This window comes from Tachyglossus aculeatus, chromosome X4 (genome assembly GCF_015852505.1).
Source record: "Tachyglossus aculeatus isolate mTacAcu1 chromosome X4, mTacAcu1.pri, whole genome shotgun sequence".
Lineage (NCBI taxonomy): Eukaryota > Metazoa > Chordata > Mammalia > Monotremata > Tachyglossidae > Tachyglossus > Tachyglossus aculeatus.
The window spans coordinates 4,369,196-4,393,608 of record NC_052098.1 but is presented as its reverse complement, the minus strand read 5'-3'; the positions used below and the strand labels follow the sequence as shown (position 1 = coordinate 4,393,608).

The following is a 24,413-nucleotide window of genomic DNA, read 5'->3' as shown; positions in this document are numbered from 1 at the left end:
TGCTCAGTACAGTATTTGCCACATATGTGCTTAACAAATACCACCATTAGCATTATTATTCCCAAGCATTTTGTACAGTGCATTTGGACACAGTGAGCACTCAATAAATACCATTACTACTACTACTATTTATGACATGGTTGGGTTGTCTGGGAGTGACCATGAGTTAATGTCGAGAGAGAAGGAATTGGAGCAGGTATTCTAGCCAGCCAGCAGTACTAAGCATTGGAAAAGGCACATTGGGAAAGTTACATGATTCCACCAAGGATTGATCTAGCTGTATGGGGGTGGGTGGGGAATCTGAACTGAAATTGAAAAGAGAAAGGGAGGTAGAGGAAACTAAATAAACATTTGCAATGTTAGATAACGCCTACAAAGATATTAGGGGCAGGGGAGAAAGAAGGCATCATGTTTATATCAGCAAAAGGAGCTACAGAGGAAGACAAAGCTATTCCAGAATGTTAGAAGATTAGAAAGAACTCACACTTGCTAATAAATGAGGGGCACGTAATCTATAATGACATTAAAATCATTGAAATACTGAGCTCATTTTAAAAATCTGCCTTTGAAGAAAAATGAAAAGAAGTTTGCACTATTAGGAAGTAATGAAGCCCTTGCTAAAATAGCTATCTACAAAAAGTACGTTGAGGAATACTGAAAAAATCTGCATACCTGGGGGGCAGAATTCTTAAGCATTAAGGCAGTTAACTAACAGTTATTGTTATTCTTCCAATCATTTTTCAAAAATATATATAAAAATGCCAAGTGGAATTAATATTTTATAAATGATAAGCAGGGGGGTTGGAAATCATTGGTGAACTATGATTTTTCCCCAGCTTCCTCTCCCTTCTGTGTCATCTATGCACCTTTGGGTGTTTGATATTCGTCCCACCTTCAGCCCCACATTTATGTACATATCTGTAAATGATATATTATAAATTATTCATTTATCTTAATGTCTGCCTCCCTCGCTAGAACTGTAAGCTTGTTTTGGGCAGGGAACATGTCTACCAACTCTGTTGTACTCTCCCAAGTGCTTAGTACAGTGCTCTGCACACAGTAAGCACTCAATAAATACCATTGATGATGACGATGACAAAGAGTAGTTAGAGCTTTTTAAATACTTTAGCATAAGTTACAGATTTATAAAGAAACCAGGTAGGTAGGCCAAACTTGGTAGCCACAAGAATAATTATTGCATAATTAATCTTAGTTGGGGGCGGACCCATATCTCTGGTTTCTGGTGTAGCTGCCCAAAGTGTTCAGTATAGTGCTTTGCACACAGTAAAACACTCAATAAATACCACTGATTGCTTAATTCTTTCCAGAATGTTAGGCTTCAGTTGGCAAAATAAGTTCCACTTTGTGGCACTGGTTTTAGGCTCTGGGCAACTTGAGAGTGTTTTGAGATTTTAATGACGATCTGGAATAACTAATCTTCCATGTTGCATTTCCAGGATGTGCAGAGGCATTTCTAGTGCCTTGTGGAATAAAAGGAAACTCAAACATCATGGCAACTGAGCAGAATGCTGTTCTAGTTAGTTCTCATCCTCCTATGAATCAGGGCCAATTATTTGGCTGAAGCAGGGAGTGTACTGGTGTCCCTTGCTTTACTCCAGAGATGTTCTGCAACACACCCGGGTAAAGAAAATCTATGTAAATGAACCCCTTTTACACAGTAAAATGAGGGTTAAGGTTCTTGACCTCTTCAAGCCACAGTAACATAGACAGCATTCACTTTTTGTTTTAATCCTCCTGTCTTTTCCCCAAACCAATCTACTTAAAACATTGGACAATTTTTTTTTGGTGTTCATTTATTCCTTTCTGGCCCTGAAAACATTACAGAAATACTGCTCCAAAATATGTAGTTCTGCTCCAAGGGGGTGTTGCAAAGACCAAAAAGGGCAGGAATTGGGAAGGGGCGAAATGTAACCACAAGGCTGCCAACTCGAACACCTTCGCTACCCATTCCCAACACAGCTCAAACACATTTGTAATCCCATCGAGAAAAATCATCCTCTACTGCAAACCATATTCTGTGCTTTCTGAATTCCAGGTGGCAAAAAAAACCCCAAAAACCCACCACTGCCCCCCGACAAACAACTGCAAAGTCAGATCAAAAGAAGCCACGTAAAATGAGAGTCACACAGGGTTTTCGGGTTCTCCGCGGAAAGCCCTGGAGTGGGCCACTGTTCCGGCCTGTGAAGTCTAATCGTGAGTATGCGGTGAAGAGAGGCAATGCGTTTGCATGATGTGAGTTCAGCTTCCCATTGAAAACTGCCATTTTCACTACTGATCAAGCATTTCATTTTAAGGCAAACTGTTCGGATTCCAAGGTTTCTGCAATTCAGAAGTGTGTCCAGCTTGGTAAACATGAAACAAAGAGTTCCTGAACAAATGTTTTTGATTGAGGGAGGCAGAACCATTCACTTTTCAAACTATGTAGCTTCGAGCCGGCTTTGAAGACATATCAGTAGCCCCAAAGGCTTTGACTAAGACTTAATAAGGACGGGAAAAGACTGCTTGTTGGTACTAAAGCCTTTACTGTAATAAACCAAATATATTTACAATTTATACAAATGTCTGACCTTCAACAAAAATACAAAAAACATATCACAAGATGCAAAACCAGGGAACGAGTTCATTGGAGACACCACTGCTCTACACAGGACAGAATGCAAGTTGAACTGCAAGGAACAGAAAGGTAATCTCACATATTCAGGCAATGAGCGCGATCTGCAGGAGGTCACATAGAAAAATCAAAAGCTCCAGCGATCTTCAGCAGACTCGGTTTCTTACTCCACAGGCATTGGCTACCTCTGTCCCTTTTGCTTCAGGCTTCAGCTGATCTTAAGGTGCCACGGATGTTGCTTTCTTCTTAAAGTTGGAGGAATTGCGGGTTAAGATTTTTGGGAAACATTTTTCTTGTTCCTTTTTAAGTTACAACCTTTCTACTTCTACAGATTTAAAACATTTTGGCCCAGTTCAACTCTAAACGTTAAAACCACATCTTTTTTTTTCTTTTTTTCTTCAGTAGATTACTTCGTAGACTGTAGCCTTCTTGTCCCCGGAACCAGTGACAATGTATTTGTCATCCACCGAGATGTCACAGCTAAGCACTGATGAGGACTCTTTGGACTGATTAATCCAACAAAAAACAACAAAGTACGTATTACCAGGAGAATTCAAAGTGACCCCCTAGCCTACTCCCCTTCCCACAAAGCACCCTCCCCCCATTCCTGGTGACTGCCTCCTCAGCAGTATTAGGCAGCTCAGGATCCAATTTGGGTTTCATTCAGCATCGCTCCCTTGGAGTTTTTACCTGAAATATGCTGGCTCCATAGGGAGTCCTCCAAGCATTAAGGAGGTTATCTTTTCCTGTACTCACAAACCATTTACCTAGAATTAGAACAGGAAGGCACAAAGTGTTAACAAGAAGAGAAATGTGCAATAAAACCTCCCGCCACCTAGTACCCCAAGCTACTTTGGTAGTACTCCTTCCATCTTACACATCTGTTTTCCTTAACTTTAGACTCTAGTGACTGTTGGATTGGGTTGGAGGGGGAGGATGGGAAGATCGATTACAAGATCCATCTTGTAGCCTGGTTTTCTGCCTCTTTCCCCATGCTTGCTCTTCCATGCTCCTCTGGGTTCTAAACTGTGACCCCTTAAGGGGTTGGAGGAGAGCCCAGAGAAAACCTGTGCAGTCCTGGTCCCCATCTTTCTCTGTGCCTTGCCCCTGGCTGTTGCCACCACCCTGCCCCGGCTTCTCCACCGCTTTCTCCTCTCCCCCCTCATCTCTCAGGTAGCCAAGTCAAGGTTGGCAGGTAGCCATGGGAGCAAATTTGGGCCTTTATGCTGTTTTCCAAGGCCTTAAGCCACTAGGGTAGGTGATTCAAAGCCCGATGGTGTTTCACTTCGGCGAGAGAAATTGGAAACAGTACCCCTCCGCCCCCACCAAAAACACACACACACACACACACACACACGCAAGTCCTTTCTGTGTGATGTTAGCACAATGGCAATATTATTACGACCAGCTGCCTAACTTGAGTATGCATTTCTCGCAGATACGATTGTCGGATTTCCATTCAGGGGAATCGCTCCCGGGTCGCCTCCCAGGTCCGGCATGCTTACCACAATAAGCAAACTTCAGTGACAACACACAGCTCTCATGAAGATGCAACTGGTACTTGTCAGGTTTATTTACATGGAGAACTTCCACATTGCTGCTTTCCATCCCCACTGCTAGCCATTCTCCAGTAGGACAGTATCCAAGGGAGAAGATCTGTGAACAATCAATGACTTGATTAATTCTTTTTGCCTTGTGAACTTTGGATGCTAGATGAGGGACGCGGGAGGGAAGGAACACATCCTCTATAGAAAGGGCCTGAAACACAAACTGAATGCTCCATTTTCAAAATGGAGGGGAAGGGGGAATGGATACCAAGCGGTATTTGTTTTCCCCAGGCTTCAGACCAGAACCAGTGAGCATCGAGAAGCTGCGGTAGTAGCACAGTTGTGAGTGAAGCAAGAGACCAAGATGCAGCTGGACCGGGGGAATCCAAAAGAAGCTCAACACAAAGACTTCAACCAGACCACAAAATGGGTGGATGGAAAATGGCCACAGCCCTGGGCTGCCACTGGTGGTGGTAGATTTAACCAGTGTAGGGATAGAAGTTGGTCCACTTTCTGGACTTTCAGGAGCAGCGAGACCAGCACATTCCTTCAAGCCCGGAAATGGCATCAACCAAGCCCAAGAAATGGTGGGTGGGGGTACTAATCAGTGTGCCATTGCTGCCTGGGCGCGACTGCCAAACTCTACCTAAAGGTAGAGTTGGTCCCTCAAGAGTGCCTGCCAGGTATCCACCGGCTCTCCAGACCAAGGCTGGATCTGACTCAGGCTTCTCCCTCCACCTCTCCCCATCAAAACGGAGAACCAATATTTACCCATAGCCCATACATTCTGAAGGCATTTGGATGTACGTGGAGAAGTCGAAAAACTCATTCGAGATAGGGATGAATCCCATTTTGAGGGGTCAGCAGTCAACTGTGGGTTATTTGCTTTGCCTATGCCCTTGAACAAAGGGATCTAACGAATCTGCAGGGCTGCGACAGTGGTTTTCCCTGCATAGGGATGATACTTCACATTGCTCCAGCCCTGCGTGTACTTGTGCCATACAATCCTCTCGCAACCCTACCATTTGACAGTGGGAATAACGTGGGACGGGCACAGTGCAGCTGAAAAAAATAACAGCACAGTCTTCATTGCTCAGACTCCTTGTCGGCAGGGGCGGGGGAGAGGAGATATCACACAGCCGGTGAGCGGGTTAAACCTCTGCAGGGTCTGTCTTTCTTTCGAAGAGAAAAGCTCTTTAACCTGACCTACCCTCCTCTGGATCTGGTAACTAGGGTCCTGAAGCAACCAGCCTGCCAGTGGACTGGGGGAGGCAAGGCTGAAGGGGCCAGATTAGTCACCTGTGAGGTGAAGTCATGCTGCTGGAGCTGCCGCCCTTCTCGTAGGTCCCAGGATCGCACCGTGTTATCCAAACCCCCAGTCCAGAGCTTGGTACCATCATTAGAAATGTCAATACAGCTGGCTCCGTCTGTGTGGCCCTGGAACTGCCTGAAAAAACAAACCAGATTGAATAATGATTTCCTGCCAGAGCTCAAGGTAAACACTGTTGTGTTGTTAGTTTTGGACTTGCGTGTGTGTGTGTCTGTGTGTGTGTGTGCGCGCGACATCTCTTCTGTGTCTGCTAATGTGTGAGATCAAACCACCCCTCCCCTGGGTAAGATATAAACTAGCACCTGCAAAGTGCTTTTTGTGGTGCAAGTGCTGTGGAAACAAACTGCACTGCAGCTAACTAAACAAGAGAAGTGAAAACGTTCCACACAGATCAAGGGGACCGGACCCACGTACGATATTGTACCAGAATTGGAACAAACCAAATTCATCTTTAGAAAGCCAATCCAAACGAATGCAGGGTCAGCAAACAAAACCTGCTCCCTAACACGCATGAGCTTTCTTCCTACTCCTCTTCCACTCTTCATTTGCGAAATACCACATTAAGCATATAAGAGTCAGCTTCATTCCTAGGATGGGAACCAGAAAATTAAACTCTCCCACTCTCCTGGCCTGTGTCAACACAACAATGCCCTTTGTGCCAATGGGTCATGAGCTCACGTATTTATTTACCCAAGGGCATGTGTGGGTATGCGTGTGTGGGGTTCCGCATTAGGAGATCCTAACTCCCCACAGCAAAGGGTCAGCTCAAATTTTATTCAGTCCCCATGACCTCTGGGACATTAAGATTGAGCCAAAAGCGACATGTTGGTGAACATGGCTGGAATGCCAAGAAAGAGGCTGTCCAACAGCAGAGCATAAAGGCAGCACCCACATAATGCTCCAGGTACCAGTAGCGCGGATTCTCCTCCACCCACCTTGCACCTCACTTCTCGCTTATCCGTTGACCCATGTCAGGCTCGGAATATGCTAAATAAAGGAGAGGGGTCCCCTCCCAGCCTATCCTGGCTGATGTCAGTTCCACACCTTGCTCAGGTTCTCCCTACCCTAGTTCTAAAATTCCACAACTCCCCTAACTTTAAAAGTAGGGGGGAACAGAGATGGGGAGGCAACTACGCCTGGTGGTTCCTGTTTTGTTCTGCTTCACTGGAATCACGGGGAAGAGCAGGAGTCGAGGAGCTGAAGGGAAAGAAAGAACAGCTTCTCACTACCTTCTGGATCAGGACCAAGCCTCCCACAGTAAATTATCTGAATGGGCCCTACTGCTTGGCCTCGTGTCTGCCTCCCAACTTAGGCCTCAAGTCGCTGGTGTTCTGAAACCCAGATGTAAATTTCCGTATCCGTGTCTGCCCAAATTTTCCCATTCTCTCATTCCCCGATGGCAGGAACTGTGATTTCAGTGCTCTCCGACACTGTGGGTCCTCAGAGCTGCCTCGCTGACTGGGCCCCTCTCCACTCCTTCCAGGCGCATGCATCGAACAATTCCTGCTTCCTCGTTCTCCGAGTCCCGGCCACAGTCTGCACCTGGGACACCCTCCCTTCTCCCACCCGACACTCAAAGAGCTCCCCACACCCTCCCTCCCACTTTGAAGAGAAGTGGTGATGTTTCCCTCTGCCTCCCAAACTCCACCCTGCCCACGGCTCCTTCATTCAACACACCCCACCAGATGCTGGTAACCGCTGGGCTGGATTCCCTCCATGTTAACACTACTCTGGCAGCTGCTTTACCTTTCACTGGGAAAACAGTGCCTAGTTATTCGTTCCCTCAAGGCAGCAGAAGACTCCAGATCGGGCGGCCCCAGATGCACAAGATGCAGCCTTGTTCTGACGCCTGGCCCAACGAAGGTTGGGGAAGGGGAGAAAGTCTGGACAGAGCACGCTGGTCAGGGGGCTGGGTTTTGGACCATGGAGGCAGCAGTCTTCAAGCAGTGGCCACAAAATGGCCCACTCCCTAAAACACGTCTCCCACGGCCAAGGCTCTTTAGCCTATTAGAAATCCCACCACTCGCTGGTGGCTACAAAGACACATTTGTTCAATATTGATCGGATGGCCTTCGGTATGACTGCACATAGCGTTTCTCTCAGACAACTGCCAATGATTAAAGGGCTCGATTCCCTCTGACAGCGTTTAGCACCCTGGTGTTCGACTCAGACGCTTCTGATCATGACGAGGGTGATGCCCAGTGACGACAGCAGTTATGACGATGATGATGGTGGAGGTGGTGGTGGTGATGGTGGGCACCCCTAGGGGCAACAGAGATGCCATCTGGAGAGGAGGCCTGACAACTAAAAATCTTGTGACTTCTCAAGGAGCAAAATGGTTCCCAGATCTACCTAAAAATACTTACTATGGAAAGGTACTGGTCACTACCAAAGCAACCTCATGTTTGTGGCCTGTGGAATGATGTGAAGAATGCCAGGATCCCAGATTGGCTTGATCAAGCTTCCTCCCTCCCTGGAGGAACGCGATGCGCTTTGTGATCCTCGCCACAGCGCCCAGCAGGGTGAGAGGAATCAGAGAAAACGGAGGCAAGGGGGGAGGGGGGAAAGAGTTGAGGGTGGATGAGGATGAAAGAATCCAGGTCCCTCCATGATCAGTTCAGGCCCCCTCCTCCTGATCGACCGGTTCCACCGCCCAAGTGGGAACAGCTTTCCAGCCCCGGGTCCTCAGTCCGGTTTCAGCCACAAAGGAAGTCGAGGAGAGGACAGTGGGCTGCAGAAAGATCTGCTCGAGCCCACCTTAAAAAGCCTCATCGGAACCCAGATGACCAGAGGGCCAGTTGGCCTGCAAGAGACCCCTCCGATAACGATAACAGAGTTGCAAGGAGAGATTAGGAGGGGTCGGAACACGATAAAGATACCCCGGGAGACTAGAGCTGCAGGTAGCTCAAGTTCAACCAAAAGCTGAATTTGAAAGGGAGGGGGCGGAGTTTGCCTCAGGGGCCAGAAATGGCCCCTGGCCACAGGAAACGGAGCCCCACAGCACTGCACTGCAGCGGCGAAGGAAGAGAGGGCGATGAGGAGGAAGGCCCTCCCACGACACCTCTTGCTTCAAGGAAAATCCCCTTTCTTCAGGGTCTCCCTTAGGGACCATGCAATGATCTGTGCCGCACCGGCCAAGGTCCAGGCATCAGCATCGGCCTGTGCTCGTTCAGGACAGTTACTTTCTGGGTTCGTGCTTCTCAGTGGGAAGCTAGCAGGGTTGGCCCAAACACGGCTCCGGGCAAGGCCAAGAGCGGACACCCTGACCCGAGAGTAGCCCTCACGCTCCCCCAGGCCTGCCAAAGGCTGTGCTTGGGCTGTGCCGGCCGCCGGGCGGGGCTTCCGGGCCAGGAAAACTGTCTGCCTTTGCACGCTGGGAAAAGAAAACCACCAGAGCAAACAAGACCCAGAGGCTCCCTTTCCAACGGTGGCGGCGGCAGCCCTTACCTGACCAATGTCTGGTTGTGCAGGTCCCACACGGCAATGTTGCCGTCGCTGCAGCAGGAGAAGCAGACCTTGGAATCGGGGCTGATGGCCAGGGCGTAGCAGGCGGGGGCCGAGGACGTCAGCTCCGCTTTGATCCGCGGAGTGGGGGCCGCCAGGTCCCAAATGGATAGCGTGCTGGCTTCCCCTCCGACTATGAGGGTGCAGCCATCAGGCAGCAATTTACAGGAACGGATGTAGTTATCTCTGTTCTGTGTAATAAATACAGTTCAATTACGACAACGCCCTAGCAGGCAACAGATAATGCTGAGCTTCTCTTGCTACCTTGCTCTCAGGCTCTTAAGCTTGCCTTTCTTGGGTGCCAAGGCAGTGGCCAAACCCGCGGCCGACACCTAGCCTGCTGCCAGGTGACCCCTCCCCTCAACTTCCCTCGGGATCTATGGCTCTAATTGCCACCCTTGCCTTCAGGTTCAGAGGCACTGCACTCGGCCCGCTCACCACCCTGATGGCTCTCGGCAGCGGCCAAGGGAGGGCCCGCAGAGCCCAAAGAGGCATCCTTCGATGCGAGCGGATGAGCGCCCGTTGCAGACGGGCCCGCTGCCCGAAGAGCGGGCCGCCTGGCTCTTGCCACATCTCCAGAGCCTACCTGCTACCCCTTTGGACCCCCTGGGGTGAGCTGTCCGGAACACAAATGGGGGAGTAGCCAGGACAGTGCCCTTTTGGGGGGCGCTCGGAAGCCACGTTCCCTGCCCTCTGTCTTCATTAGTCAGCAGGGAGGGGAGAGCTCTTAGCCCGGCCTAGTTTCTCCAGTTGCAAAACTGTTGCTGCTGCTGCTGACAGGAGAGAGGGAGAAGGCTCCGTTAATAGAAGATCTCCTGCTTTGACAGGCAGATACAGTGTGATGGGAAGAGGCCTAGAGGAGCCGTTGAAGCCGATAAGGAGGGTGGTCTGTTGTTTGTTTTTTAAAGTATTTCAGCTCCAAGAAGAGTCAAACCAATCCTGCCCCCTCGTCTGCCAATTCAGTGGCAAACATATCCTCTGAAGTGGTGATAGAGAGCAGATTTTCCTGACCTGTGCTGAAATAACGGCCAGTGGTTTTTGGATCCTTTAGTGAGTTATGGAACCTTTCCCCAACCGCCAACTGTTTGCGCCTCTGCGACTAAGAAAGGCACCTGGTATTTCTGCTACAGGGTGCGTGGCTTTTAAGCCTGAATTTGGCCCGCAAAAGATTCCTTCAAAGATCACTTGGTTGAAGGATTTTCAAAAAGAAAAAAGAAAAAGAAAAAAAAAAGACAGACAGACTTAAAGGAAATTCCAGTATTTCTTAAGGCCACAAAAGGAGCTTCCCGGAATCTTTGTCCCTGATGTCCACGGAGCACAGGAAAGTCTGGGAGAGGTGGCCGGGATGCATCTGCAGAAATCCACGATGGTCCACGGACCGACACGGCCCAGGGCAGACACTGCAGATGTGGCATTCTGCACCACGCCGGAAAAGCCTGGGGCAATGGCAGGAGCCTAGAGCACACTCTAGCTTAGTCTCCAACTCCGAAACGCCATGGCCGCTGGTCAAGGGAGAGGCCTCCCACTCACAGTCGATATCTGACTGAGTGGCCCATTTGACCTGTGAGATAGGGCTACTGGCAGGCAGAGGGCTAGGGGCAGGGTCCTTCGGCCTCTCTGTTCGCGGAATGGGGAATCCCCTCTTTCCCAAAAGTCCAGATAAAAAGTGTCCCTGTGAATTATTGCTGACAACTCCCATCCGCTCTGATATGATTATATCTGTTGTGACAGCGATAAATCAAACCTCTAAACTTAAGGGGACACCAGGGGAGGATAGGAGGGGAAATAAAATTAAAAACCCAACACAGGAAACAGAACTGGCTGCTATTTCCCTTGTAATATGAATAAAATCCAGGCCAGGACAGCTATTTCCTTATTGAGTCTCCAAGGAGAAATTACCCTTGTGCACAAGTTCCTGTTCACTTACCAGACAGTCCAGCTGAGAGACGGGGCTCTTATTGCCGGGTTGGCTGATGTCCCAGACTTTGACGCACCCCTTCCCCCCGGTGTACACGTGCCGGGTGGGGTTGCTGATGGTGACCGCACACACCACTTCCCCGTGATTGAGGGTGTTGATCTGACGGGCGTGACGGGGGATCCCGGGGCCGATGAGGGCGTCGGGGGGGAAAGGAACAGGCTGCATCTGACCATCGGCAGTGACGTGGAAGGAATATGCACTTTGGGGGAGGATCCAGAGTGGGAGAAGGTGCCGGGGGACAAAGGGTAAATGGAGGAGAGAGAGAAACCGAGAGAGAGACAGAGAGACCGAGAGAGAGTGAGAGAGAGCGGAGAAAGAACTTATTATCAGTACGTCACATTACTAATTAATGAGCAACAAAATATCCCTGAATAGTTCCCTCTGCTTCATCCGTGGCCTTGAAATTGATCCGAGTTGGATGCAAATTCAGTAGGGCAGTAACGGGTTCCATCCGACAGACCCATTGCTGGTGTGTAAGAGTCCTCTTCACAGAGGTGAAAAGCCAGAGCCTCGGTGTGGGTCTCTTCACCAATCAATCAATGGTATTTACTGAGCACTCACTAGGTGCAGAGCACTGGACTAAACACTTGGGAGATTACAATTCAACAGTACAACAAAACAGCCCAAAGCCAAGAGTTGATATGTCCCGCTTCCTAGAAAAGCAGCATGGCCTAGTGGAAAGAGCACAGGCCTAGAAGTCAGAGGGCCTGGGTTCTAACCCTGGCTCCACCACTTGCCTGCCCTGTAACCTTGGGCAAGCCACTTCACTTCTCTATTCCTCAGTTCCCTCATCTGCAAAATGGGGATTCAATCCCTGTTCTCCTTCCTACCATGAGCCCCATGGGGGACCTGATGATCTTGTATCTACCCCAGTGTTTAGTACAGTGCTTGGCACATAGTAAGCACTTAAATACCACGATTATTATTATTATTCCTAGGTGTTCTGTAGCTCAACGCCCCCATCAAAGCAGAACCTTTTTCCACATACAAGATCAGCCCAGGTTTCTGGGTTGGGGTGTGACACCTAAAGGTTTTTTTTTTTTTTTGCAGGGACCCTGACTGCCAGCTCCAGTAACTGCCCACATAAAGTCTGCTCAACACCTCCCGTGAAATCTTCCTCCTTTTTCTTGCCGGGGGTTTGGGGAACTCAGGCACCCACATAGAGGTGGGGGACAGGATCTGGCTGCACATGATAGGTGAGGGCCCTGGGAATGGTTATGTTTTGGGCTTGGTTTTTCTTGTCTATCTGGTTTTTCAACTTTCATCTTCCTGTCTACATATCAGAGAACAGATGCGCAGTGCCAGACACCAGCTTAGCAGATGCATAAGCTTTCTAAGCTTAAAATTCAAATGGATGTCGTTATTTTGCCTTCATGAAAGCCAAATTGCAAGTGTAGTATAATCTTCGAAAACGACCACCCAAACACATGCACTGCCCAATTACTGATGCTTGTCATCGCCTGGTAAAACCAGACCCAATAACTGATATTGAATGGGCAATCTGGCCCAAATCCCTTTATTGCTTTGTATTTAAATCATTTAGTCCGAGTAATGGATACCAGCCCAGTAGCCTTAGGAGACTGAAAAGCCACCATAAAACAGGCACCTCACATGCACGGTGCCGTCGCCCTACTCTGTGCCCAGCTCTGGGGTCTGTACGATTCCTCTAACCCCACTACCAATCCAGGGGGCTGGTTAAGCACTTACTATGTGCCGGGTACTGTACTAAGCGCTGGGGTAGATACAAGCTATTCAGGTTGAACACAGTCCCTGTCCCACATGGGACTCACAGTCTTAATCCCCATTTTACAGACAAGGTAACTGAGGCACAGAGAAGTAGTTAAGTGACTTGCCCAAGGTCACGCAGCAGACAAGCGATGGAGCCGGGATTAGAACCCAGGTCCTTCTGACTCTCAGATCCAGAAGAATAGGTATTGAATCCCCATTTAATAATAATAGTAATAATGGCATTTGTTAAGCGCTTACTATGTGCAAAGCACTGTTCTAAGTGCTGGGGGGATACAAGGTGATCAGGTTGTCCTGCGTGGGGCTCACAGTCATCACCCCCATTTTACAGATGAGGTAACTGAGGCTCCGAGAAGTTAAGTGACTTGCCCAAGGTCACACAGCAGACATGTGGCAGAGCCGGAATTCGAACCCACGACCTCTGACTCCAAAGCCCGTGCTCTTTCCACTGAGCCACGCTGCTTCAAATGAGGAAACTGAGGGACAGAGAAGTCGTGACTTGCCCAATGTCACACAGCAGGCACTTGGTGGAGCCAAGAATAGAACCCAGATCCTCTGACTCCCAAGCCCGTGCTCTTTGCACTAACTAGGCCAAGCCCAAAGAACCAAACGCAACTCAGGTGACGCTGGAGAGCTGTCAAGTTGGCTTTGAAACAGCCGGTCCAAAACATTTGTTTTGGACCAAAATCGGTGGTGAGGAACTTTCAGCTAAACAAATGCTTTCCTTACGCTGGGTCCCAAAAGGTAGCCAGGAACCTATCAATCAGCTTTGCTCTGTTTGCTGTAAAACCACTGGGAGCTTTGTGAAAGTTGTACTTGCCTCTGCTTCCAACAATTCGTCTTTACATACAGGGTAGACTCTTTCATTTGAAACCTGCTTATTTTACAGACCCTACAGGCTGAATTAAAAACAGATTCAGGAGGCAGATCAGTCCACTATGTCCACAGCAATCTTGCCAGTCATCACCAAGGTGTCACTTGCTTTACACCTTCTAGGAGGGATGAAGAGAGGGTGAGGGAAAATTGATCTGCCAAGCAGGCAGCTATTGTTTGAGGCAGCAAGCACTTCCATCCTCAAGGGACCCCACTACCTCCTACCCCACCTAAACACCCGAATGTTCATCTATCACTCAAGTGTGTGTGTGTGTGTGTGTGCGCACACGCATGGTGTGCGCACACATCACGCACAAGAAGCAGCTGGAAAATGCCTGCTGTGCTAGAAAACTTAATCAAATGAGCCAACGGGGCACTGAGCCAGGACTACACAACTGATTGACACCATCTGACAGGACCCAAATGGGAGGCTCACGGGATGGGGAAAGACAGCCAAAATGGAGGACAACTAGACAACCAGACCCGGCTTACATTCATCTGTGAAACTATCGCTGATTTCAGCAAGTGATAGCCTTGCCAATTCGATGGAACACTGTGGGGAATAATAATTAAAAAAAAAAACACCAAGAATGAGGAAACATGCCAAGAAATAGACTTTCTTTGCCGATCTGTATTCTCTTCTATGCCAGGAAGAACTCCAAAGAGGAAGAGGGAAACCAACTCCTGGCAGTTGGCTTTAGGAAATTTCTAGAGTGACTGCTGGCTGTGGCCCAATACCCCTGCTGAGGAAGTCAACGTAAAGTTGAGGCTAGAACTGCTGACAGAAGATGAAAATAAGAGATCAGATAACCATGGGAGAGGATGGAAGAGAATGGGACATTGCCAAAGGAGTGAAGGAGTTTAAAAGGGCACATTTGAAGGTTTTTGAGGGAATTGGGGAGTCTGAAGAATGGGGGGCTTTGGGGGGGGGGGGGGGGCAGAAATCAAGGAATTTAAGAATGCACAGGAGTGGCTGAGGAAGAAAACGAGAAGAGGCACTAATGAGACATTTCAGCAGGCCTGGCAGACTGAATGTTACTGGATTACCCTTCGAGGGTACCTACTGCCAAGGCCAGCTAATTTGTGACAATGCAGCCTCAGAGAACTGACATCTCCTGTGGCTTTCTGGGTCAAGTGGCACTGGGCCAGGGTCACTGGTATTGCTGGAAACAGTATTAAGCACTGAAAAAGAGTGAACCTCACCAGGCCTCTTAGATTTGAAAAACAAAAACAGAATGAGACCAGTTAGGAGAAAGAGCCTTTCATTTATTAAGTGCAGAGCAGAAGGTGAAGCAACAGAAAGTAAAGAGTTCCCCATTGGGAATTCTTGCACCAGTAGCGGGCCAGAAAACAAGAATGGGTTCCTAGGAAGCCGCTTATTTTTCCCTAGCAGGAACAGCTACTCCTATTGAGTCCACACTGTTCTGGGGCCAAAAGAAAACAGGTGGTCACAGAGTTGTTGGTCCATTGGAAAGAGATCTGAACTGTAGGAACAGAACGAAGGAGTAGAAATGGAGAACTCGAACAACTAGACGTCATGGTAACTGCCAGCACACCGCCTTGGTAATACGGTACTGTGTTTGAAATACTTCTCCACTGCAGCAGAGAGATTACTGCTTCACACTTGCCGTCGCCAGTGCCACACAAACCAGATATTTTTAAAAATGTAAACAGCCAACATATTGTTAGTCAGCAGGTCACTAACCCCCTGTCACTGTTGCTGGGATGTGCTAGCTACATTTTCTTCCCAGAAATTAAATAAATAAATGAAATAAAAGGAGCTGGACTGTAAGCACCTTGGAAGCATAGATTATATCTACTTACTATCTCTATTGTACCTCCCAAGCACCCAATACAATGCTCTGCACCAATCAATCAACGGTACTTAATTGAGCACTTACTCTGTAAAGAGCACTGTATTAAGCGCTTGGGAGAATCCAATCCAACAGAATTGGTAGACACGTTGCCCACAAGGAGTTTACAATCTAGAAGGGGAGCTAGATATTTAAAGAAATTACAGATATGAACACGAGTGCTGTGGGACTGAAGGTGGGGTGAATATAGCAAATAATAATGATAACGATGTTATTTAAGCACTTACTATGTGCGAAGCACTGTTTAAGCAAATGCTTAAACGGAACAGATCCAAGTGCAAAGAAGGCTTACTCTTCACAGTTAGGCACTAATCAAGTATGACTGATTACCAGTAATTGCCAAGGGCCCAAGAAGCAAATGGTCCTTTTCCACGGCAACTTTCGGTAGGAGACAGGCTGTCACATCAACGATGGATACAGCCATGAGACAGAAGACCCAACATGATTCCCCAATGTATCGCTGACAGAGATGTACACTCAAGGCTGCCTGTTTGGAATTGCATCGATCTGAGAGGGGCTACTCCGAGAAGCTTGACTTTGAAGGAACTATGGAGTATATATGTGATCTGGTCTGGGTGACCCTGGGATAGACCTTCTTCCTCTCCGACAGTTTCAGGAAACAATGCGGAGGCTCTTTCTCCTCCTTGGTACAAGTCTCGAACTTCCAGAGAACTCACGAGGAATCCCGAGGGCCAGAGGAGCTTAACTCTTAAGTGATGGAAGCCCTCCAAGGGTAACCCACAATGAAATGATCCAGATTAGAGATTTCCAGTAAAGAAATGTTGATAAGCACTACTGGAATGAGGGGCCCATGCAAGTTCATTTCACCAAGTGATTCAATCAGTCCGTACATACTGGCTGAATCCCTTGGTGAACTTAATTCGCTCCCACGGCTTCAACTATCAACTCTATGCTGATGACACCCAAATCTTCATCTCCTCCCCTGTTCTCTCTCCCTCCCTCCAGGCTCGTATCTCCTCCTGACTTCAGGACTTGTTCACCTGGATGTCTGCCCGACATCTAAAACTCAACATATCCAAGACTGAGCTCCTTATCTTCCCTCCCAAACCCTGTCCTCTCCAACTTTCCCGTCACTGTGGACGGCACTACCATCCTTCACTACCTAGAGAAGCAGCGTGGCTCAGTGGAAAGAGCACGGGCTTGGGAGCCAGAGGTCATAGGTTCTAATCCCGGCTCTGCCACTTGTCAGCTATGTGACTTTGGGCAAGTCACTTAACTTCTCTAGGCCTCAGTTACCTCATCTGTAAAATGGGGATTAAGACTGTGAGCCCCCCGTGGGACAACCTGATCACCCTGTATTCCCCCCAGTGCTTAGAACAGTGCTTCGCACATAGTAAGCACTTAACAAATGCCATCAATATTATTATTATTATTATTATTATTATTATTATTATCCTTCCCGTCTCACAAGCCCGCAAACTTGGTGTCATCCTTGACTCCGCTTTCTCATTCACCCCACACAACCAATCCATCACCAAAACCTGCCAGTCTCACCTTCACGACATTGCCAAGATCCTCCCTTTCTTCTCCATCCAAACCGCTACCTTGCTGGTTCAATCTCTCATCCATCCCGACTGGATTACTGCATCAGCCTCCTTTCTGATCTCCCATCCTCCTGCCTCTCCCCACTTCAGTCTATACTTCACTCTGCTGCCAGGATTGTCTTTCTACAGAAATGCTCTGGGTATGTCACCCCCCTCCTCAAAAGTCTCCAGTGGTTGCCTATCAACCTTCGCATGAAGCAAAAACTCCTCACTCTTGGTTTCAAAGCTCTCTATCACCTCGCCCCCTCCTACCTCACCTCCCTTCTCTAGCCCAGCCTGCACACTCTGCTCCTCTGCTGCTCACCTCCTCACTGTGCCTCGTTCTCACCTGTGCTGCCGTCGACCCCTGGCCCACGTCCTACCTCTGGCCTGGAATGCCCTCCCTCCATACATCTGCCACACTAGCTCTCTTCCCCCCTTCAAAGCCCTGAGAGCTCACCTCCTCCAAGAGGCCTTCCCAGACTGAGCCCCCCTTTTCCTCTGCTCCTCCTCCCCTTCCCATCGCCCCTACTCCATCCCTCTGCTCTACCCCCTTCCCCACCCCACAGCACTTGTATATATTTGTATGTGTTTATTATTCTATTCATTTTATTAATGATGTGTATATATCTATAATCCTATTTATCTATTTTGATGCTATCGATGCCTGTCTTCTTGTTTTGTTTTTGTTGTCTGTCTCCCCCTTCAAGACTATGAGCCCACTGTTGGGTAGGGATCGTCTCTGTTGCTGAATTGTACTTTCCAAGCGCTTAGTACAGTGCTCTGCACACAGTAAGTGCTCCATAAATACGACTGAATGGATGAATATAGGATTGGCATCGTACTGAGCACTTGGGAGTTATGTGCATGTTAAAGAATGGACAGTCCCTGCTCTCAGGTAGTTGACAATCTACTAGGAGGGAAGGTAGATTGAAAGCTGACAGCATGACCAGATAAAAATACAAACACACCCAAATGTCAAGAGGAAAAAAGGCTTGCCTGAAAGAGGAATGGCAACAAGAATAGAGGGGAAGACTGTTCAACACACGAGGGAAAACGTGGGCGGAAGTGGAAGGAAGCTGGGACAGCAGTTGCATAATAGTGCACTGTAGGAGATAAGTGTAGACCAATCAGGTGGATCCAGCTTCAAAGGCCCCGGGCCGGACTCCCTAGCTGAATGGACAATAGGGAACCACCAAGGGGGATTATGGTATATAGTAACTGCTTACTCTGTGTCAAGCCCTGCGCAAACAGGCTGGAGTGCAGGCTTGCCTGGGTGGGGAAGTGAACGGATCTTCAGAGGGGCCGCTTCAAACAAAGTGCTTCCATCATTACCCTCCCTGGCAGCCCTGCCAAAGGCTGATGTGCCAGCCAGAATGGCTTGGGTAGCCACCCTCTGGCAGGCATGGCTTCTGGGGGTTGTCGACTCCCTGTGCAAGCTCATTGCAGAATTCTATATAGCCAAAAATGTTATTGATTTAAGTCACCAGTGTTACACAAAATATGGGAGGGAGGAAACGATTTACTAAATCATTAGAGAATTTGACACAGTCAAAGGTTAAATTAAGTCCCTTGGTAAAGAGACTAATACTTTTGGTCTTTCAAGGGTTTCCCTGCCTGCCAGTTACTAAAATAAACTCAATTTGCCCTGATCCCATAAAGAGTCCTTTAGCCTCTAGACTTTGGTGCTGGGGTGCACGCTGTGGCCTCTAGGTCCCCTCAAATGTGGCATTTTCACTCGCAAATGGCAGACAAGTAGCAACTCCATGCAAATGGGTTGTTTGCCCACTTACAAGGGATTTAGTGGTGAGCGATCAGATTTGAGACCAGAGCGGATGGCATTAATGAAATCACAAGGGGGAAAAAAGAAGAGGAAAATATGCTCTAAATAAGCCCACTGAACATCTTACAATTTCAGACTCATTTGGAGGTTTGCCATGAGTCAGCACTTCTGATTCAACCTAGGGCTTTTTTTTTTTTTAAATACTCCAGATTCCAAATGGTCTTGCGAGGAGCATTTGTTTGTAAATGAGCACACACATTCTTTCTGTTCTTTCTGGAAAGCCAATGGAGAACCTCTTTAAAGAGGGGAAATACTGGGCTCCAAGAGAAACCCGACAGTTGTGAGATGTAAGAAAATCACCTGGTTAATAAGCTTTGGACATCTGTGCCCAAACTCAAGATTAAATTAGTTTCCTGTAGCTATCCAGTTGTATCCCACATCCAAGAAGCAGGTCTTTGGGGCCCTAGACTGAAAGCTCCTTGAAGTAAAGATGACGTCTTACCTACTTTATCGCAGTCTCCCATGTGTTTAGTAAAGTGCTCTGCTCAATACATACCGTTGCTCTGTCACTCTCACACAAGGATTTGCACCTTATAGTCACTCCTCCCTCAGCTCCACAGCACTTATGTACATATCGATTATTTTTTTGTGTTGCCAACTTGTACTTCCCAAGCGCTTAGTACAGTGCTCTGCACACAGTAAGCACTCAATAAATACGATTGAATGAATGAATATTAATGTCTGTCTCCCCCTCTAGACTGTAAGCCCATTGTGGGCAGGGAACATGTCTACCAACTGTGGCATATTGTACACTCCCAAGTACTTGAGTACAGTTCTCTGCAGAGTATGCACTCAGTAATGCCACTGATGGATTGACTGGAGAGGAGGGAGCAAAGTGAAAATAAGGTCTTTCTCTCTCAATGCACAAACCAGTCAGGGCCTCCAGAGGGAAGAGCCCACAGGAATGGAAGAGACCTTGGCTCTTCCGACAGACAGATTGGTGTACAGGTATATAACCCAATCTACAGATGGTTGTAAAAATTTCCCCAATAGGAGCTAGGAGTTTACAAAGTAACCTGGGGCATTCGCAGAATGGATTTCTACAGAGGGGAGGGACAAGGAGAAAGAAGAGGAACAGTAAAGCAGTTCAGACACAGCTGCCCTTGATAAGAGGCCAGCCCAACATAAATACAGCTCACGCGAAATAGATTATCTATAGATTTAGCAAGAGTAAAGCAGCTCAGACACAGCTGCCCTTGATGGGAGGCCAGCCCCACATAAATACAGCTCACCCAAAATAGATTATCTATAGATTTTATCAGCCAGCGGGCTCAGAGACTGGTGCTGGGCTAAAACCATTGGTAGCTCTCCCTATGACTAAGACACAAAGATATGCAGCAGAAAAAGCACAAGGAAGAGGATGGGAGCTGTTCAGCAAGAACAGCATAGCCCTGATTCTCACCACCAAGGAAGCCAGTTTGGAAAGAAGCGGAGTAAGTGGAGGAGCAAGGCAGTACAATCAGGAAACAAGAGATGAGAGGCAAAGAAGCACCTCTTCACTGATATTCCTTTATTGCAGGAAAGCCAAGAATGGTGCTATTTTCCTTTGTGGCAAACATGGCTTGCTAAGAGGCTATTTTACTTGAAATGAAGTTAATTCCCGCCCCCTCCCACCTCCTCCCCATCTCAAAAGATACTCAATGATTTATTCAAACCCAATTCAAGTGGAAGATTTTGCATCATTATGTGATTGGGATTCTAAACCTATGTTGAGGTGATGGTAGAGCCCACAGTGGTACATCAAACTCCAGCGTATTCTTGGATAAACTGATGCCCTAAAATCTAGCCCTTTCTAAAAGTGAAACACTTGCGGAAAGAGCACAGGACTAGGAGCTAGGAGATCTGGGTTCTGATCCCAGGTCTGCCACTTTTGCCTCTCATGTGACCTTGGGTAAGTCACTTCACTTCTCTGTCCTTCCATCCCCTCATCTGTAAAAAGGGCACACAGTAAGTGGCTACCAAACACCACAATTATCATTAAAATCTGGAACCGTTTGAGCTAGCCATCGCTAATGAAAATATCGCTTCCTTCTTCCTCCCCCTGGGGGTTCGGGGGGAGTAGGAAACAGGGCCAGACTCCTGTGCCCTTCTAAAGAGTTTCAAGGGGCGGAGAGTGCCTAGCAGGTAGCAGACCGGGATACAACTGGAAGGAAAACAACCACTTCGAACACTTCTCTCCCACTCCCTGACTGAGGCACCCTTACTGCAATGCCCAGAAAGACCATAATGAAGCCAGACCCCAGCTCAATCCACAGCCCAAGAGGGAGGCTTGAGAGGCTTGCATCACTGGTACTGCAGAGGTGCCAATCGGATTTGGAGGCTTCAAGAAGGCGAGTAACAGTATCAACAGCAATAAAACAGAGAACACTCCTGGCAACGAGAGGGCTGTCCTCACAGGCTTTCTGCCTTGTGTTTCACAATCACCTCGGTGTCAGTGCCCTCCGTATAGGAATACACAAAGGGAACTCATGTTAAACCAATATTTCTCAAACTAGGGAAGAGGGGGTGGGAGAGGGTGATCCCAAAGGATTGTGTCACAGATTAGTGAAGCTGCAGAGGGCTCAACATCTGTAGTGAAGTGCTACGATGACCAGGAAATCATGGGATACTTTGGGAAGCTACGGGCAGAAAATGCTGGAGAAGCCCTGGGCTTCGCTGACCAACAATGCCAGTTTCCTTTTCTACTAGGTCCAAGGATTCAGACTGAGAACAGGCACTGATCTTGCTTCCCTGAACTCTAAAAATCCTGGACTGAGCCAGGCACTGAAGTCTAACGAAGAGAGGGAAGAGCCAGGAATGGTGGCCTGGAATGCTATCAACCCATTTCTGTAAGGGTGGTCCCCGGGCCGAGGAGGAGTGACTGAGCCCAACGCGACAGATCCTGAAGGCATATCCAAGGAGCAGAGTTCTCCCAGTAAGACACACTTCCATGCTCTTCGGGCAAATTACAGCTTAGCCAAGTTAACCTCGGACCACACTTACAACAAATCTGTGGTTTCAGAGATATTCTGGCCACAGAAATTCGAGCTCTCTTTCTTAGAATGGAAATTTTCATTTCCGGAATTTCCCCAATTTAAGCTCCCCAGCTGTTACACTGTGATCATCCCAATATGCTTCCTGGAAATCTGTTAGGTACGATCTTCATCACTGTCTGGGTCAATTTGCTTTACCCCATGGAATGTTTAGCAGGATTTTATTCAGCTAGTGTTTTTCAGCACCAACTGTTTCCTTTGCCTAGAGACTTCTCCAATCAACCAAGCCATGAGTGGTATTTATAGAGTGCTTACTCGGTCCAGAGCACTGTACTAAGCAGTTGGGAGAGTACAATAGAGCGAGATCCCTTGCCCTCAGGGAGCTTACAGTCTACTGTGTGCCAAGCACTGTACTGAGTGCTTGGGAGAGTACAATAGAATGACTAGACACAATCCCTGACCTCTGGGAGCTTAGAATCTAGCAGAGGCTTTTCTGCATGGCACCTCTATTTCTACCTGAACATCAATAGTATTTCACTTAAGAACACATTTTACCCTACACTAGATTATGTGAGAATCAGAGCAATCACAATGGTATTTATTGAGCACATACTGTGAATAGAACACTGTACTAAGCACTTGGGAGAATTCAATAGACTAGACAGACAGGATTCCTGCCCTCAAGGAGCTTACAATCAATGAGAATTTAATTCCAAACCCATCTGTATGGGGGAGCAATCGAAATGACCATGGGAATGGGCGTAGCTTTCTGGATGAGGCTAGCCCGCAGAGATTAGGGTTCTACAGTCGGGAATGATGAAGGCTGAGGAAACAGGAATGAAGCTTACGAGAGAGATTTTGGGTAAAAGACAATATGTCCTTAATCAGAAGAATGGACAGAGCACCTTCTAGACTGTGAGCCCGCTGTGGATTCTCTCTGTTGCTGAATTGTACTTCCCAAGCACTTAGTACAGTGCTCTGCACACAGTAAGTGCTCAATAAATACGACAAGCCCGCAACCTTGGTGTCATCCTTGACTCCGCTCTCTCATCACCCCACACATCCAATCCATCACCAAAACCTGCCGGTCTCACCTCCACAATATCACCAAGATCCGCCCGTTTCCCTCCATCCAAACCGCTACCTTGATGGTTCAATCTCTCATCCTATCCTGGATTATTGCATCGGCCTCCTTTCTGATCTCCCATCCTCATGTCTCTCCGTGCTTCAGTCTATACTTCACTCTGCTACCCGGATTACCTTTCTACAGAAATGCTCTGGGAAAGTCACTCTCCTCCTCAAAAAATCTCCAGTGGCTGCCTATCAATCTTCGAATCAAGCAAAAACTCCTCACTCACTTTCGGCTTCAAAGCTCTCCATCACCTCGCCCCCTCCTACCTCATCTCCCATCTCTCTTCTACAGCCCAGCCCACACACTCCATTTCTCTGCCATTAACCTCCTCACTGTGCCTCGTTCTCGCCTGTCCTGCCGTCGACCCCTGGCCCACGTCCTACCTCTGGCCTGGAATGCCCTCCTTCCACACATCCGCCAAACTAGCTCTCTTCCTTCCTTCAAAGCCCTACTGAGAGCTCACCTCCTCCAGGAGGCCTTCCCAGACTGAGCCCCCTCCTTTTTCCTCCCCTCCCCATCACCCCTCCCTCTCTGCCCTTCCCCACCCCACAGCACTTGTGTATATTTGTACATACTTATTATTCTATTTTATTAATGATGTGCATATAGCTATAATTCTATGTATTCTGTTGGTATTGACACCTGTCTACTTGGTTGTTTTTTTTGATGTCTCCGCCTTCTAGACTGTGAGCCCGTTGTTGGGTAGGAACTGTCTCTATGTGTTGCCGATTTGTACTTCCCAAGTGCTTAGTACAGTGCTCCACACACAGTAAGCACTCAATAAATGACTGACTGAATGAATGATTGAACAAATGAACTTTTTGTTCAAGCACCAAGCAGTGCCACTGCCAAGAGATGGAGTATGGGGTTGGGAGGGCTATGGGTCTGACCTATTATGAAAGGGCTTTCTGTTTCTCTAGACTGTAAGCTCATTGTAGGCAGGGAACGAGTCCGTGTCTCCCAACTCCCTTGTACTGTACTCTCCCAAGTGCTTACTGGAGTGTTCTGTGCACAGTAAACGCTCAATAAATACCACAGACTGAATGATCATATATTCTGATTTGGAAAGGTTTCCATTTGCAACCGCATCACACTGAATGGGGTAAGTTTTAAATGAGCCACTCAGCATAATGCAACCGGGCTAACCGATTCAAGCATAAGTTAAGGCTAATAGCAATGAGGACTTTGAGGAATCATTCAGCAATACATTTCTTATATTAGTGTTACACAACATTACTAAAGAAAATGGAATTCTAAAACCTGCAAGAGACTTGACTTCTATTTTTATTTAGTTTTAATAACAAGCTATTCATCATCTTGAATAAATTCCAATAGAAATGGCCAACATTTGTGTATGGGGGGGAAGAATCTCATTGAATAGTGGCAAAGATGGGGTTTCTATCACACTCAGACACCTGCTATAAGGAGTCTTTTAAAT

At 47.7% G+C, this 24,413-nt stretch overlaps 1 protein-coding gene across 4 annotated transcripts in view; it reads right to left on the bottom strand.

The window, feature by feature from the left end:
• Positions 1-1,796: 1,796 nt before the first annotated feature.
• The window catches only part of TLE1 (TLE family member 1, transcriptional corepressor), a 100,373-nt gene continuing 77,756 nt past the window's right edge, over positions 1,797-24,413 (bottom strand). For all 4 annotated transcript variants that reach the window (XM_038769397.1, XM_038769400.1, XM_038769398.1 and 1 more), the window contains 6 exons: positions 10,941-11,190; positions 8,957-9,204; positions 5,479-5,626; positions 4,138-4,288; positions 3,323-3,399; positions 1,797-3,138 (listed from right to left, as the gene is read on the bottom strand). In XM_038769397.1, coding sequence (XP_038625325.1) covers positions 3,031-3,138; positions 3,323-3,399; positions 4,138-4,288; positions 5,479-5,626; positions 8,957-9,204; positions 10,941-11,190 — 982 coding nt within the window. In that variant the 3' untranslated portion in view covers positions 1,797-3,030. The remainder of the gene's footprint in view (positions 3,139-3,322; positions 3,400-4,137; positions 4,289-5,478; positions 5,627-8,956; positions 9,205-10,940; positions 11,191-24,413) is intronic.